This window comes from Carcharhinus amblyrhynchos, chromosome 9 (genome assembly GCF_965287045.1).
Source record: "Carcharhinus amblyrhynchos chromosome 9, sCarAmb.v2.hapA, whole genome shotgun sequence".
Lineage (NCBI taxonomy): Eukaryota > Metazoa > Chordata > Chondrichthyes > Carcharhiniformes > Carcharhinidae > Carcharhinus > Carcharhinus amblyrhynchos.
This window is the reverse complement of record NC_137332.1, coordinates 47,848,846-47,863,112: the sequence shown is the minus strand read 5'-3', so window position 1 is coordinate 47,863,112 and position 14,267 is coordinate 47,848,846. Positions and strand designations below refer to the sequence as shown.

General features: G+C 41.4%; 1 protein-coding gene across 2 annotated transcripts in view; it reads right to left on the bottom strand.

Moving 5' to 3' along the window:
• Window positions 1-14,267, bottom strand: part of lrrc40 (leucine rich repeat containing 40) — a 66,450-nt gene that overhangs the window by 13,950 nt on the left and 38,233 nt on the right. The window contains exons 9-11 of one of the 2 annotated variants that reach the window (XM_080196573.1): window positions 13,244-13,289; window positions 11,586-11,694; window positions 7,377-7,484 (exon numbers count right to left, since the gene is read on the bottom strand). In XM_080196573.1, coding sequence (XP_080052699.1) covers window positions 7,377-7,484; window positions 11,586-11,694; window positions 13,244-13,289 — 263 coding nt within the window. The remainder of the gene's footprint in view (window positions 1-7,376; window positions 7,485-11,585; window positions 11,695-13,243; window positions 13,290-14,267) is intronic. The other variant, XM_080196574.1, reaches the window with a different exon arrangement.

Sequence of the window (14,267 nt, the reverse complement as noted above, 5' to 3'; positions counted from 1 at the left end):
CTACCATTCTTCCATATTTTCTAGCATGTATTTTTGTTGAACATTTTAAACTGATTCTTTATGGCAATTTGTTCACCGCCATACCTTTCAGTCTATTTACAATCAATTTTAACCAGCTCTTCCATTCACCAGCTCTCCCATCTTATCTAAGCAATTGTCTTCATACAAGGTCAAGAGTCTTGGTTGGAACTGGAATATGTCAAAATTATTATGGAATTCAATTATATCATGATCCTAGCTAATTAATTCCTAACTACTAATTATCTCAGCTTCATTGAATAATTGTAGATCAAAAATTACTTTATCCCTAGTTGGTTCAGGCTGTAGAATTTTTTGAATAAGCAGCAGTTCATGGAGTGGAGAATGAGGGACTTCCTGGTCAAGCATTGGAATATTTGTGAAAAATTATTAAATTTCCACTCTTTGCAAGTTTCTCTTCTAGCCATACCATCCAGACATGGAATTGTATTACTGTTACTTCTTTGTCGCTGGGTCAACATCCTGGAACTCCCTTCATAGTAGCACAGTGGGTGTATCTATAGTATATGACGGCAGCTGTTCAAGAAGACAGCTCATTACAACTTTCTCAAGGCCAATTAGGGATGGGAAATAAACGTTGGCCTTCCCAGCGATGTTCACTTTTCATGAATGAACTTAAAAAAACGGACTAGCCTTTATGAGGTAAAATTAAAACAGAACATTTATAATTTATTTAAGTTGCGCCTGTTGTGTGCATGTTAAGAAATAACTACAAAATTACATAAGTCACCAATAACAAATTTATGGGGGTGGCAGAATCAAATGAACATTTGCAGGGTCTACCAATAGTAGTGACAGCTGCTTGCATTTATATTGCATCTTTAACATTGAAGATTATTTTAATATTTCAGTGACCTCTGTTTGAGAAAGAAGAATACTGATTCTAATCAGTATTCTGTAAACTGTATGTGCCTTTATATGCCCTTCTCTGATCAGAACCTTCCACACACCTGACGAAGGAACATCGTTTCCGAAAGCTTGTGGGATTACTATCAAATAAACTGGCTGGACTTTAACCTGGTGTTGAGACTTGTTACTGAGAAAGATGGGAGGCAGAAAGAAGGAAACTACCGGCTAGTTACCCAGTGTCTGTGAGGTTGTAATGAGGACACAAGGTCTGCAAAGGGATATAGATAGGTTGAGCCAGCATGCAAATATTTGGCAGATGGAGTATAGTACGAGAAGATGTGCAGCTGTCTGCTTGGTAGTAGTTAGCATTGCTGCTTCACAGCACCAGGGATCCGGGTTCGATTCCCTGCTCGAATCACTATCTGTGTGGAGTTTGCACATTCTCCTTGTGTCTGCATAGGTTTCCTCCTGGTGCTCCAGTTTCCTCCCACAGACAAAGATATGTGTTTAAGGTGAATTAGCCACCTTGGTGTTGGGGGACTAGCTAGGGTAAGTGCATGGGGTTACAGGGATAAGATCTGCATGGGATTGTGGTCAGTGCAGACTCAGTGGGCCAGATGGCCTTCTTCTGCACTGTAGGATTCTATGAAGACTAGACAGCAGGGTATTATTTAAATGGAGAGATATTGCACAATACTATGCTACAGAGGTACCATGTTTTTTGACTCATGTACAAAGAGTCAGTATGTAGGTACAACAAGTAATTAAGCAAGCAAATGAAAAGCTGGCCTTTACTGTAAGGGGGATGTCATATAAAAGTAGGGAAAGTCTTGCTATAATTTGTATTTGAGAGACCGTGCCTGGACTACTGCACAAAAGTTTGATCTCTTTACTTTAGAAGGGACATAATTGTATTGGAAGCTTTAAAGAGAAGATTCACTAAACAGAATCCTGGGATGAAGGGTTTGTTTTGTGGCAGGTTGAAATTATAGTCACTGGAGTTTAGAAGAAGGAAATGTGATCTTCCTTTCATAAGATTCTGGAGGGAAACAGGGAGGGTTTACAGGGTAGATGCTGAAAAGACCTTTCTCCTCATGGAGTATTTGGAGCAATGGGACAGAACTTCAAAATAAATATAGTTTTCCACTTCAGAAGAAATGAAGAACTTATTTTCTCAAAAGGACTGCTCATATCTGGAATTCTCCAAATAGCAATGGAGGCTGGATCATTGAACATATTCAAGGCTGATTAGATACATTTTCGATAGACAAAGGAGTCAAGGGTGACAGAGACACACAGGAAAATGAAATTAAGACAATGGGATGATTCTCTCAAAAAATTTCTAAGTAACATTTGTGTTTAAAAAAGGGAGACAAAAAACAGGTAACTATTGGCCAATTAACATTTGTTATTGAGAAAAAGTTAAAGTCCATCAAAAAGGATGTAATAGTAGAACATTTGGAAATGCATGATGTAATAACAAAGATAATTGATGAGGGAAGGGCTGTGAATGTATTTTATATGGGCTTTAGTAGGGGTTTTGACAAGGTGCCACATGACAGACTGATACAAAAACCAAAATCATATGGGATTCAGGTAGGCTGGCCAGATGGATACAGAACTGGCTTGGTTATAGAAGACAGACAGTAGCAGTGGAAGGGTGTTTTTCAGAATGGAGACCTGTAGCTTGTGGTGTTCTGCAGGGATCAGTGCTGGGACCTCTGTTGTTTACAATATATATATATAAATGATCTGGAGGAAAATGTAGGGGGGCTCATTAATAAGTTTGCAGATGATATGAAGATTGGTGGAGTTGCTGATAGTGCCAGAGATTGCCAGATGATACAGCAAGATATAGATAGCTTGGAGATTTGGGCACAGAATGGCTGATGGAGTTTAATCCAAACAAATACAAGGTGATGCATTTTGAAGGATCAAATTTAGGTGTGAATTATACTGTAAATGGCAGAACCCTTAGGAACATTAATGTACAGAGGGATCTGGGCATACAGAATCACAGTTCCACAAAAGTGGCAACACAGGTAGCCAAAGTGATTAAGAAAGCATGTGGCATGCTGGCCTTCATCAGCCAGGGCATTGAGTACAAGAGTTGGGAAATCATATTGCAGCTATATAAAACCTAGGTTAGGCTGCATTTGGAGTATTGCGTGCAATTCTGGTCTCCACATTACCAGAAGGTATGGAAGCTTTGGAAAGAGTGCAAAGAAGGTTCACTAGGATATTGCCTAGTATCAAAGGTGTTGGCTATGAGATGAGGTTGAATAAACTAGGATTGTTTTCACTGGAAAGACAGAGGCTGAGGGGACACCTGATAGAGGTATATAAAATTATGACAGGCCTGGACAGGGTGGATAGTCAGAGCTTTTTTCCAAGAGAAGTGTCAATTACAAGGGAGCACAGGATTAAAGTGAAAAGGCAAAGTTTAAGGGAGATGTGTTGGGGAGGTTTTCACGCTGAGATTCTTGGGTGCTGGAGGAAACAGGCACATTAGCAACATTTAAGAGGCATCTGAATGGGTGTACGAACAGGGAGGGAACAGAGAGATACGGACCGAATAAGGGCAGAAGGATTTTTTTTTTAAGTTTAGTTAGGGCATCACAACTGACACAGGCTTTGAGGGCCTAAAGGCCTGTTCCTGTGCTGTACTCCTCTTTGTTCATGTTATTTGCATAATCACAGTAAGAAGTCCCTCAACACCAGGTTGAAGTCCAACAGGTTTATTTGATAGTAAACCCACAAGTTTTCAGGGTTTGCCCCTTTGTCAGGTGAGTGGAGAGTTCTGGTCTCAGAGCATATAACAGCACCCACAGTTTACAGAATACTGATTAGAATGCAAGTCTTTACAGCTAACCTGCTATTCAAGTCTTAAAGGTGCAGACAATACAAATGGAGAGTGCATTAGGTGAAAGATGTGTATTGTCTCCAGACAGGACAGTAAGTGAGATTTTGCAAGCCCAGGCAAGTCATGGGGGTTACAGATAGTGCGACATGAACCCAAGATTCCGGCTGAGACTGTCCTCACGTATGCGGAACTTGGCTATGAGTCTCTGTGCTGTCGTGTGTTGTGAAGGCTGCCTTGGAGAATGCTTACCCGAAGATCAGAGACTGAATGCCCGTGACCACTGAAGTGTTTGCCAACAGAAGGGAACAGTCTTGCCTGGTGATTGTCGAGCGATGTTCATTCATCCGTTGTCGTAGCGTTTGCATGGTCTCCTCAATGTACTATGCTTCAGGACATCCTTTCCTGCAGCGTATTAGGTAGACAACGTTGGCCGAGTTGCAAGAGTATGTGCCGTGTACCTGATGGATGATGTTCTCACGTGAGATGATGCCATCTGTGTCAATGATCCGGCATGTCTTGCAGAGGTTGTTGTGGCAGGGTTGTGTGGTGTTGTGATCACTGTTCTCCTGAAGTCCTTTGGATTTTTTGTTCACCATGAGTCCAAGGAAGAAAATGTCATTGATGTATCTAGCGTATAGCATCGGTTGAAGGTCCTGTGCGGTGAAGAAGTCTTGTTCGAGCCTGTCCATGAAGATGTTGACAATATTGGGGTGCGAATTTGGTCCCCATGGCTGTTCCGTATGTCTGGATGAAGAACTGGTTGTTGAAGGTGAAGACATTGTGGTCCAGGATGAAGTGGATGAGTTGTAAAATTGCATCTGGAAACTGGCAGTTGTTGGCATTGAGTACCGAGGCAGTTGCAGCAAAGCCATTGTCGTGCGGGATGTTGGTGTAGAGCACCGAGACATCATGGTGAACAATCACTGAAACAACTATATGATGACATCAAGTTCCATCTCACCATCAGACTCACCATGGACTACTCTGGAATCGGTTGCATTCTTGGACACACGCATTTCCATTAAGTACGGTCACCTTAGCACCTCATTGTACCACAAGCCCACAGATAACCTCACAAGCTACACTTCTCCAGCTTCCACCCTAAATACGTGAAAGAAGCCATCCCCTATGGACAAGCCCTCCATATACACAGGATCTGCTCAGATGAGGAGGATTGTACAGACACCCCCAGACGCTGAAAGATGCCCTCATTTGAACAGGATATGGTGCTTGCCTCATCGATCGACAGTTCTGACATGCCACAGCGAAAAACCGCACCGACCTCCTCAGAAGACAAACATGGGACACGGTGGACAGAGTGCTCTTCGTCATCCAGTACTTCCCTGAAGTGAAGAAGCTACGACATCTTCTCCGGAGTCTTCAACATATCATTGATGAAGATGAACATCTCGCCAGGGCCATCCCCACATCTTGCCTTCAAACAACCGCACAACCTCAAACAGACCATCGTCCGCAGCAAACAACCCAGCCTTCAGGAGAACAGTGATCACAACACCACACAACTCTGCCACAGCAACCTCTGCAAGACATGCTGGATCATCGACATGGATTACATCATCTCATGTGAGATCATCCACCAGGTACACGGTACATACTCCTGCAACTCGGCCAACGTTGTCTACCTAATATGCTGCAGGAAAGGATGTCCCAAAGCATGGTACATTGGGAGACCATGCAGACGCTACGACAACAGATGAATGAACATCTGACAATCACCAGGCAAGACTGTTCCCTTCCTGTTGGGGGGCACTTCAGCGGTCACAGGCATTCGGCCTTCACGACACATGACAGCGCAGAGTCACTGAGCAGAGACTGATAGCCAAGTTCTGCACACGAGGACAGTCTCAAACGGGATCTTGGGTTCACGTCGCACCATCTGTAACCCCCATGACATGCCTGGGCTTGTAAAATCTCACTTACTGTCCTGTCTGGAGACAATACACATCTCTTTAACCTAATGTTCTCTCCACTCACATTGTCTGCATCTTTAAGACTTGAATAGCAGGTTAGCTGTAAAGACTCGCATTCTAATCAGTATTCTGTAAACTGTGTGTGCTGTTATATGCTCTGTCAGAGACCAGAACTCTCCACTCACCTGATGAAGGGGCAAACCCCAAAAGCTTGTGGGTTTACTATCAAATAAACCTGTCGGACTTTAACGTGGTGTTGTGAGACTTCTTACTGTGTTTAGCCCAGTCCAACGCCGGCATCTCCACATCATTTGTATAATCAAGCAGAGTCAGCATGCTTCTTGAAGGGGAAATCATACCCAGCAAATTTATGAGAATTCCTTGAGGTGGTAATGAGCAGGATAGATAAAGGGGACCCAGTAGATGCAACACATTTGGATTTCTAAAAGACATACAATATGGAACTGCACACAAGGCTACTTAATAAGAGCTTCTGATGTTGGGATAGTATATTAGCAGGAATAGAGGACTGACTAATCAAAAGAAGACAGAGTTGGGATAAGAGGGGCATTTTCAGGAATGACAACCTTAATTAGTGGAATGCCACAGGGATCAGTGCTGACACCACAATTATTTACAGTATATATTTAATGACTTGAACAAGGGAAGCAAATATACCATTGCTAAGTTTGCGGATGATACAAAGATAAGTGGGGGAAGACAAGTGGTGAGGATAATACAAAAAATTGCAGGGATATGAACAGCTTAAATCAGTGGGCAAAACACTGACAGATGGAATATAATGTATAAAAATGTGAAGTTAGGTAAAAGGTATAAAAAACCTTATTATTTAAATGAAAAAAAGACTGCAGAAAGCTGCAACACAGATGTTTTTTGTGGTTCCTTATATATAAAATCACAAAAGGCAAGTTCAGCAGGCCATAGGGAAGACAAATGGAATGTTGGCCTTATTACAAGGGAAAATATAAAAATAGGGAAGCCTCGCTAAAACTACATAGGACATTAGTTAGACCACACCTGGAATAAGAAGTTTTCGTCCCCTTATCTAAGGAACTAGCATTGGAAACAGTCCAGAGAAGACTTACTAGGTTGATCCCAGGTGTGGAGGAATTTTCTTGTGAGAAGAGGTTGAGCAGGTTAGGAATGTATTCGTTGGAGTTTAGAAGACCGAGAGGCAACCTTATTTAGGCACACAGGATTCTCAGGGGGCTTAACAGGGTAGATGCTGAGTAGTTGTTTTCTCTTGTGGGACAGTCTTGGACTAAAGGGATCAGAGTAAGGGATCACCAATTTAATATAGAGATGAGGAGAAATTTCTTCTCTTAGAGGGTAAGGAATATGTGGAATTCTTTACTGCGGTGGGTTGTAGAGATTGGGTTAAGTATGTGCAAAGCTAATGTAGGCAGATTTTAATCCATAGGGGACTTGAGGGTTATGGGGATAAAGCAGAAAAGTGGAGTTGTTCAGGATTATCACGTTAGATCAGTCATGATCACATTGCGTCTGCTCCACTATCAATGGGTCAAATGGCTCCTCTGCCTCATGGTCTCATGCTAGCTACTGAAAGGATATGTCATTTTCTTTTCACTTATTAATCAATTCAACCCATTAAATATAATTAGTTCCTAAACATCAAAAACAAAATCGCAATGCTGTAGGCAAAGAAGACATACCTAGAAGGGACTTCAGTGAGCAAGTTTTTACTCAAGTTCACCGTAGTGATGGGAGCTCCTTCAGACGCATCAAATACTTCATCAGGAACAACGATGGCTTTCCTGTCACTAGATCAGGTTTAAAGAAAAGTTTAATTTACTACGAATTTAAGTTGAGGAAAAATTCTGAACCTACTCATTGAAATATATAATTTAAGTTATTCCATACAATATCAAGCTCTATGTGCATGATTTTAGCTTAAAAATTAAAGCTTTCTGGTGCTATAGCCACCTGTCAAGGCAGATAAAATGTATGTTCCCAAACACCAAGGAAATTCGTGAAGACTGAAAAATGTGAAGTGACTGTACCTCTTGGGAGGCAGCTAGACAGCACATTGAGGAAATATGGTTAGATCTTCTGCAGGGTCCCTTGCACTGAAATCAGTATTGCATCAAATGCAATACTACTTTGTTCTTTAAGTATCAAGTTAATCATCTATTTTAAATAAGAGCTCATATTATTGCAGTTTGAGTTAGTTGAGATCTGTGGAGCCCTTTTTCCCATTAAGTTTGAATTTATGGAGGCTCTTCGCTCAGACTTTTCTGAACATAAATTTTTAAAACACAATGTTCATTAAAAATATTAAGCTCTCATTAAAAACGTAACTTGTTTTAAAAAGAAGAAAAGCAAACTCCTGGTTATTTACTAAAAGAATGAAGCCATACAAATCCATAGTTTAAAATAGAATAATTCTTACTATACAAGAACCAAAAGTGCAAACACTAAATACTATCTAACCTATACTCTAATATCTGAAATTAACAGGCAAATTGTGGTGCAATATAAACTACGACTTGCAAATAAATTACAGCAGCCGTATACTCAGATTTTTGTGATCACACTCAGTCACAAAACCCTTCAAACTCTCCTATTCCTCCTGAAGAATTTTAGGTCCTATCCTTATTGGCACTAGACTCATCCCCAATCAACAGCAGTACACAACCAATTGGATTCCACAGGCAAGGTCTGCAGAACTTATTCAGTTTGGTCTGGAAGGGGAAGATTCACTAATGTTATCTACCACTACCAGAAAGAGCTATTGCAACTTCTCAGCTTCTGGATCTGGACTCAGTCTTCTTCAACTTGCTTATTCTGCACTGCTGGACTCAAAAACTGTTACTGCCGGGATTGGGCTGATTATTTCCTTTTTTATCTTTCAACCAGTTCAGTTTGCCAGAAGCTTTGATTCAGTCTGTTCCATTAGAAACTGGGAAAGTCAGTTTCTTTTCAATATTTACCTGTTCGATTTCTCTTTCTATTTTGCTTTAGAGTTCATTTTCTATTTTTGTTTGTGTGTGCCTCAAAAATACACGTTAAAGTTACCAACATTTATTAGTCCACACCTCAGGATTTGAGCAATGTTGATGATTCTGGAACAGCATAGCCCATGAATGGGTTCTCATTTATCTTCTGTGCAATGAAAACCAGTTTCAGCCACATGATTGCAAGAGGAGACACCAAAGTGCTGCATTCCCTTAGACGTATGAACTCTGATTACCTACTTCCTAGAATAACTACAAGGATAGCAGTTCAAGGAGAAGGAATGCATATTGATCTTGGATGAAGCACTGAAAAAATCATCCCCCCACAGGCTTACAGGTAAATGCTCTGACCAATACTGGACAGAGTTAGAGAAACTAACAAATCTGAAGGTCCCAAACAAAAAATTGCTCCCCATAAGCATCCTCCTGTGTTTTTTTCCCCCCCCCATGTTTAATCACACATCCTGTTGATGTTGCTTTGCCTTCAACCTACCGCCCCTCAAATGTCAGGGCTCATGTAAAGAATAATGAATGAAAGTGAACATTGGTAATCTCTGAACGTTATCTCATCAAAAGCCTGCAACTTAAGAAAGAGGAGGAAGTAAATTGGGAAAAAAAATGCTCATCTTCAACAAATATAATCTCTTTTAAATAACTGTGCATCTTCATCTTGTATTTTATCAGCGTCTAATTTAATTCAGGCCAATTAATATCAAAATTCAACTGGCATCTCTGGCAATCACGCACCTAGTTAATTGCTTACTGAATATTTGTTCCATATATCTAGCTACTAGTAAAGCAAAAGTTTTGTGTCTACGTAAGCTCTGGCAGGGATTTTACAGCCTCACTCAACCCGATTCCTGTGGTAGGCAGGGAGGTAGAATTCCAGTGATTATGTCAGTTTTTCCCCAGTTAGAAGTCTTTTTTTCAATTTTATAATGGAAATTAAGTAAACATGTCACGCAGAATTGCACCCTCCAGCTGGCAGTGGTTTGCCAGCTCTCAGTTGTTTCCCTTAGCTCCTGTACTGCACAGAAACTCCAATGCTGCACCAAACATTACATCTCAGCTTTTCAAATTGCAGTAATTTTTGTCACTATTATATGAAAAATAAATAAGGACAGGACCTGAATTTAAAGTGGGGCTAAAATATGCTTACATTCACTGGACCAATTATGTCTCCCTTGGTCCAAGAATCTATTCAGGCCCATAAGTGGCCAATTAGTGGCCTTTGAAAGGACTCATCCTATCCATGCTGCTATATACTCAACTGGGAGAGAGCCCATGCTGTGTGGGAAATCCAGCAACCCAAGCTGCGCAGGCCGGTGTTGGACAAGATTGCTAATATTCTAATAATGTGCTTTAGTGCCCCTCATTTTCATTTTATCCAATTAATTCAACACATTTAAAAATTTCAAAAATTTAAATTCTAAATTAATTTGAACAAGTGTAGTTCTAAGGGATGCCAATTTGAACAAAATTTCAAAATATAAATACACTAACTTCTCCAATTCAGAATCTATTGTTTGGAAATATCAATTGTTCAGAAATATTTTCAGCAGATTCAAGCAACTCATACACTCATCACTTGACTACTCAGGAGCTGCAACATATCGAGAAGGGGTGTGCTCAGTAAAGAAAAAGAACATTTAATAAAGCAGCGCAGCAGGCCAGGAGACATCTGCAGAGGCTGCTTCGCGGGCTTCCTGTTGGGTGTCACAGTCTCCACAAGCCTCCGCGGCCAAGGTTTCCAGTGTAATCAGCTTTGGACCGGAAATTGGTGAGGAGCTGATTACGATATGGAAATCAGCATTTACATTTCATTAGCAGAGACCAGGACTGAAGTCTCCAGACCCACTAGCGTCTCTCCTCCCCCACTGGGAGTGGTTCCCTCCAGCAGGATTTACTCCTGCTCCCTTCAGCAGGATTTACTCCCCAATAACGGGACCAGGCAGCCCAACGTCACTGAAGGGAAGAGAGGACTATGAGGCCCATTTGGGAGATCAGGGGTAAGTGAGGGATGCCTCTTGGGCAGTGGCAGCCTGGCACTGCCCAACAGGAAAACTTGGCAATGCCCAAGGAGCACTGCTTGCCAGGCATCAGACAGTGCGAAGGGGGGAGGGCCAGACGTGGTGATCGATGGGGGGAGGGAAAAGACTCGGTGCCGCTCTGCATTGAGATGACAGGGAGAGGAGAGGACGAGGCAATTAGGCTGGCAGGCAATCTGGAGGTCAGCAATGTGGGACCATTGTGCGTGCATGGAAGTTTGTGCTGAAAGATCGGCACACATGCAATGGCCTGTTTAGTGCTATGCTGCCTGCCCCTCGGGCAGGAATAGGTCCCTCCCATTGATTTCCAGAGTACGTCACACTCAGGTACTCTGCAATGCACAGAGTGTCGGAGATTAATTCTGGAAATCACACTAAAAAAACTAGCGGAATTTACTCCCATTTTCTTGCACATTGAGGCTTAGAACTTTTGGGGGAGAATCTCGGCTAGTATTTTTGAACGTTTTGGAATAAGCAGTGCAGATATCAAATACATTCTTAAAATGTTAAACTTAACTCAACAGTTGTGTTTCTTTAATTGTAAGATGAAAGGTTCATTATTTCAATAAGTAAAACATTTTTATTGCTGCAGGTTGTTTTATCATTGTTTCATGTTTCCAGTAATATTAAATTCCAATGTTATTCCATAAACCACAAAGAACTGGCAAGATTACAGTCGATTTGCTTTGAGATTTCCCCATGCAAAGCTTAACTTACGTATTATTTATGCTGATAAACTGACTATTAACTGGTATAACAAAAGATGCGCAAGTTTAAGAGCAGATGAACAAATCTGCATTGAAAAAAATATAAGAATCTCAATATTGCCAAATGTAATTATTATTCCTCAATGACATACCTGTATTCTAATACTTTCTGTGTGGCCATGGCATACATATTGATCATAGACTCACTTGGAAGAGTCATAGCTGTTGCTGAAGAATTATCACCTTGGCCAGTTGGTTCTTCTAGCCAAAAACAAATTAAAATCACATTTAGTTTTGTGCCGCAAGTACATCTATGAAAAATGAGTTTCCAACTTATTTTCACACTGTTTTTACTTCTCCCTGCCATTCATCACTGTCAGGTCAATTTCTCAGAAGTCGGTCAAGGCTGGACTTCATGACAAATACATAGAATATAAATATACTGCTCTTAATGCTCTTAAGCTGTCAATTCTGGCATCCTTCTGGTGGACCTGCATTATATTTCTTTCCCTGAGACGCAATGTCCAAAACTGAACACAATATCATAAGTGGAGTCTAATCAAGTCTCTCTAACAGTGGCATCACTTCCCCACTTTTGTATTCCATATTAACCCCCTCTTACAATGAGGGCCAATATGTCATTCCTCCTTTGCACAAGCTTTTAACGATTTGTGCACTCGGACATGTAAAGATTTTTGCTTCATAATGTTTCCTCCCACCATTAAGAAAATATTGCAATTTGGCCTCGTCAGATCGAAAGTGGATAACATCACATGTCCCCACATTGAACTTCAAATGCCATAGACTTCCCCACGAGCTTAACGTATACACTTTTCTTGCTCTATGTTCTCATCTACACAATTTATCATACCTCCTACAGTAGAATCATCTATAAACTTGGATATAAAAACTACTGTTCCTTCACCCAGGTTATTGCTGTAAAATGGTGAAAAGCTGAGGCCATCCAGGACAACACCACTTTTCACATCACACCAATCATCTGTCTGTTTTCAAGGATTGCGGATAGTCAGAGAAGTACAATTAGATACTTAAGAATATTCTGCTAATGCAGAAACAGAATTTCCCATCTGATGTTTTAATAGATAATAACTTAGATGCCAGCAGAGCTTTAAACAAGTAAGTCTAAAGAAGAGAACCCTGGGACTGACCATATTGGTCCAGTGCAAATGACTGATGAAATCACTGACCAAAATGCATGAGGTCTAAAGCTACCAATGTCTGAAGACTCAGAGGCTCAAGCAAATCCAGGCTTGCTAGGCTGACTTGAAGCAGAAGCAGGTTAAGGATGGTGGTCAGCAGAGTGCCAAATGATTTTACAGGTTTCATCATCCAGTGATTCCAGACAGTACAAATTGTGGTGGGTTTGACAAGGTGCGGTTACTTGCGAGTGTAGCAAAGGCTGACAAAAACTCTCTCTAAGCCTCAAAGGCTAAATTTGAAAATGCTCCATTATTGAAGGAAGAGCCAGGTCAAATTTTGAGTCAAGAACATAGAAGTGGCCAAGGCAGGACCCTCAGGGAGATAAAAGGAGGGGCAGCTCTCTCCTATTAAGGATAGCAAGTGGGCTCCACAGTCTGGAGAGTCAATGGGAGTGCCAGAGGCTTTGGGCAACCAGCAGACCTACCAGGCAAGGTGAGTACTGCTACTGAAGTGGGAGACCTCAAGACAGAGGCACCCTCTAAAGAGTGGTAAACCTTTTAAAATACAACATGGCTGCACTGATTGGGTTATCATTGCATCACTGTCACTTAAATAGCCATTTGAGTCAAATTCAGTTTTGGTTTCATACCTTGTATTCTACTTCTTAAGTACTTGAGGAGTTCTTGAGTTCCTCTCTGGAAAAAACAAATGTTATGCAGCTAACTGAGAAACACCCAAGTTATTCAGAAAGAAAAAAACTGAAGATCAGCATGCTAAAATAATTTGGACAAGGTCAGTGTTCAACACTAGCTGTCACTAGCAAACATAGAAAAACTTGGCAAGAACTATGGGCAAGATGCATCAGTCTCTGGGGGGACTGACACTGTTGTCCGCTGCAAAAAGTCCAGAACATGGTGTTTTCTGCCTGGTGTCAGGATTTGGGACATCTGTTAAGGGCTGGAGAGGAACTTCGAGTGGGAGGGGAAGGGTCCAGTTGCCGTGGCCCCTGTGGATACCAATGACACAGGTAGGACAAAGAAAGAGGCGGCATGAGGAGCTAGGAACCAAATTAAGAATCATATCAAAGAATCTCGATAGTGCAGAAGAAATCATTCAGCCCATTGAGTCTGCACCAACTCTCTGACTTAGTATTGTACCCAGGCTCCCTCCCTGCCCTATCCCTGTAACCCCACATATTTCTCATGGTTAATCCATCTAATCTACACATCTTGGGACAATAAGGAAAAATTTAGCATGGTCAATTCACCTAAATTGCACATTTTTGGACTGTGGGTGAAAATTGGAGCAACCGGAGGAAACCCACACAAACATGGGGTGAATGTACAACTCTATACAGAAAGTCCCAAGTCTGGAATTGAACCTAGATCCCTGGAGCTGTGAGGCAGCAATGCTAACCACTGTGCCATCATACCACAGAAACAGAACCTCAAAGTAATCTCTGGACTGTTAACTGAATCACATGCAAACTGGCACAGAACAAATAAGATCAGAGGATATTAATGCATCTTGAAGACTGGTGTGGGATAAATAGGTTCCAATTTGTGGAGTACTGGCACCAGTATTGGGGAAAATGAGAAGAGAGGAGGAGAGTGAAGGGGTGGGTCTTTGGCGATCCCATAGCAGGGTTTTGCTCACTTGGAGGCAGGGGATGA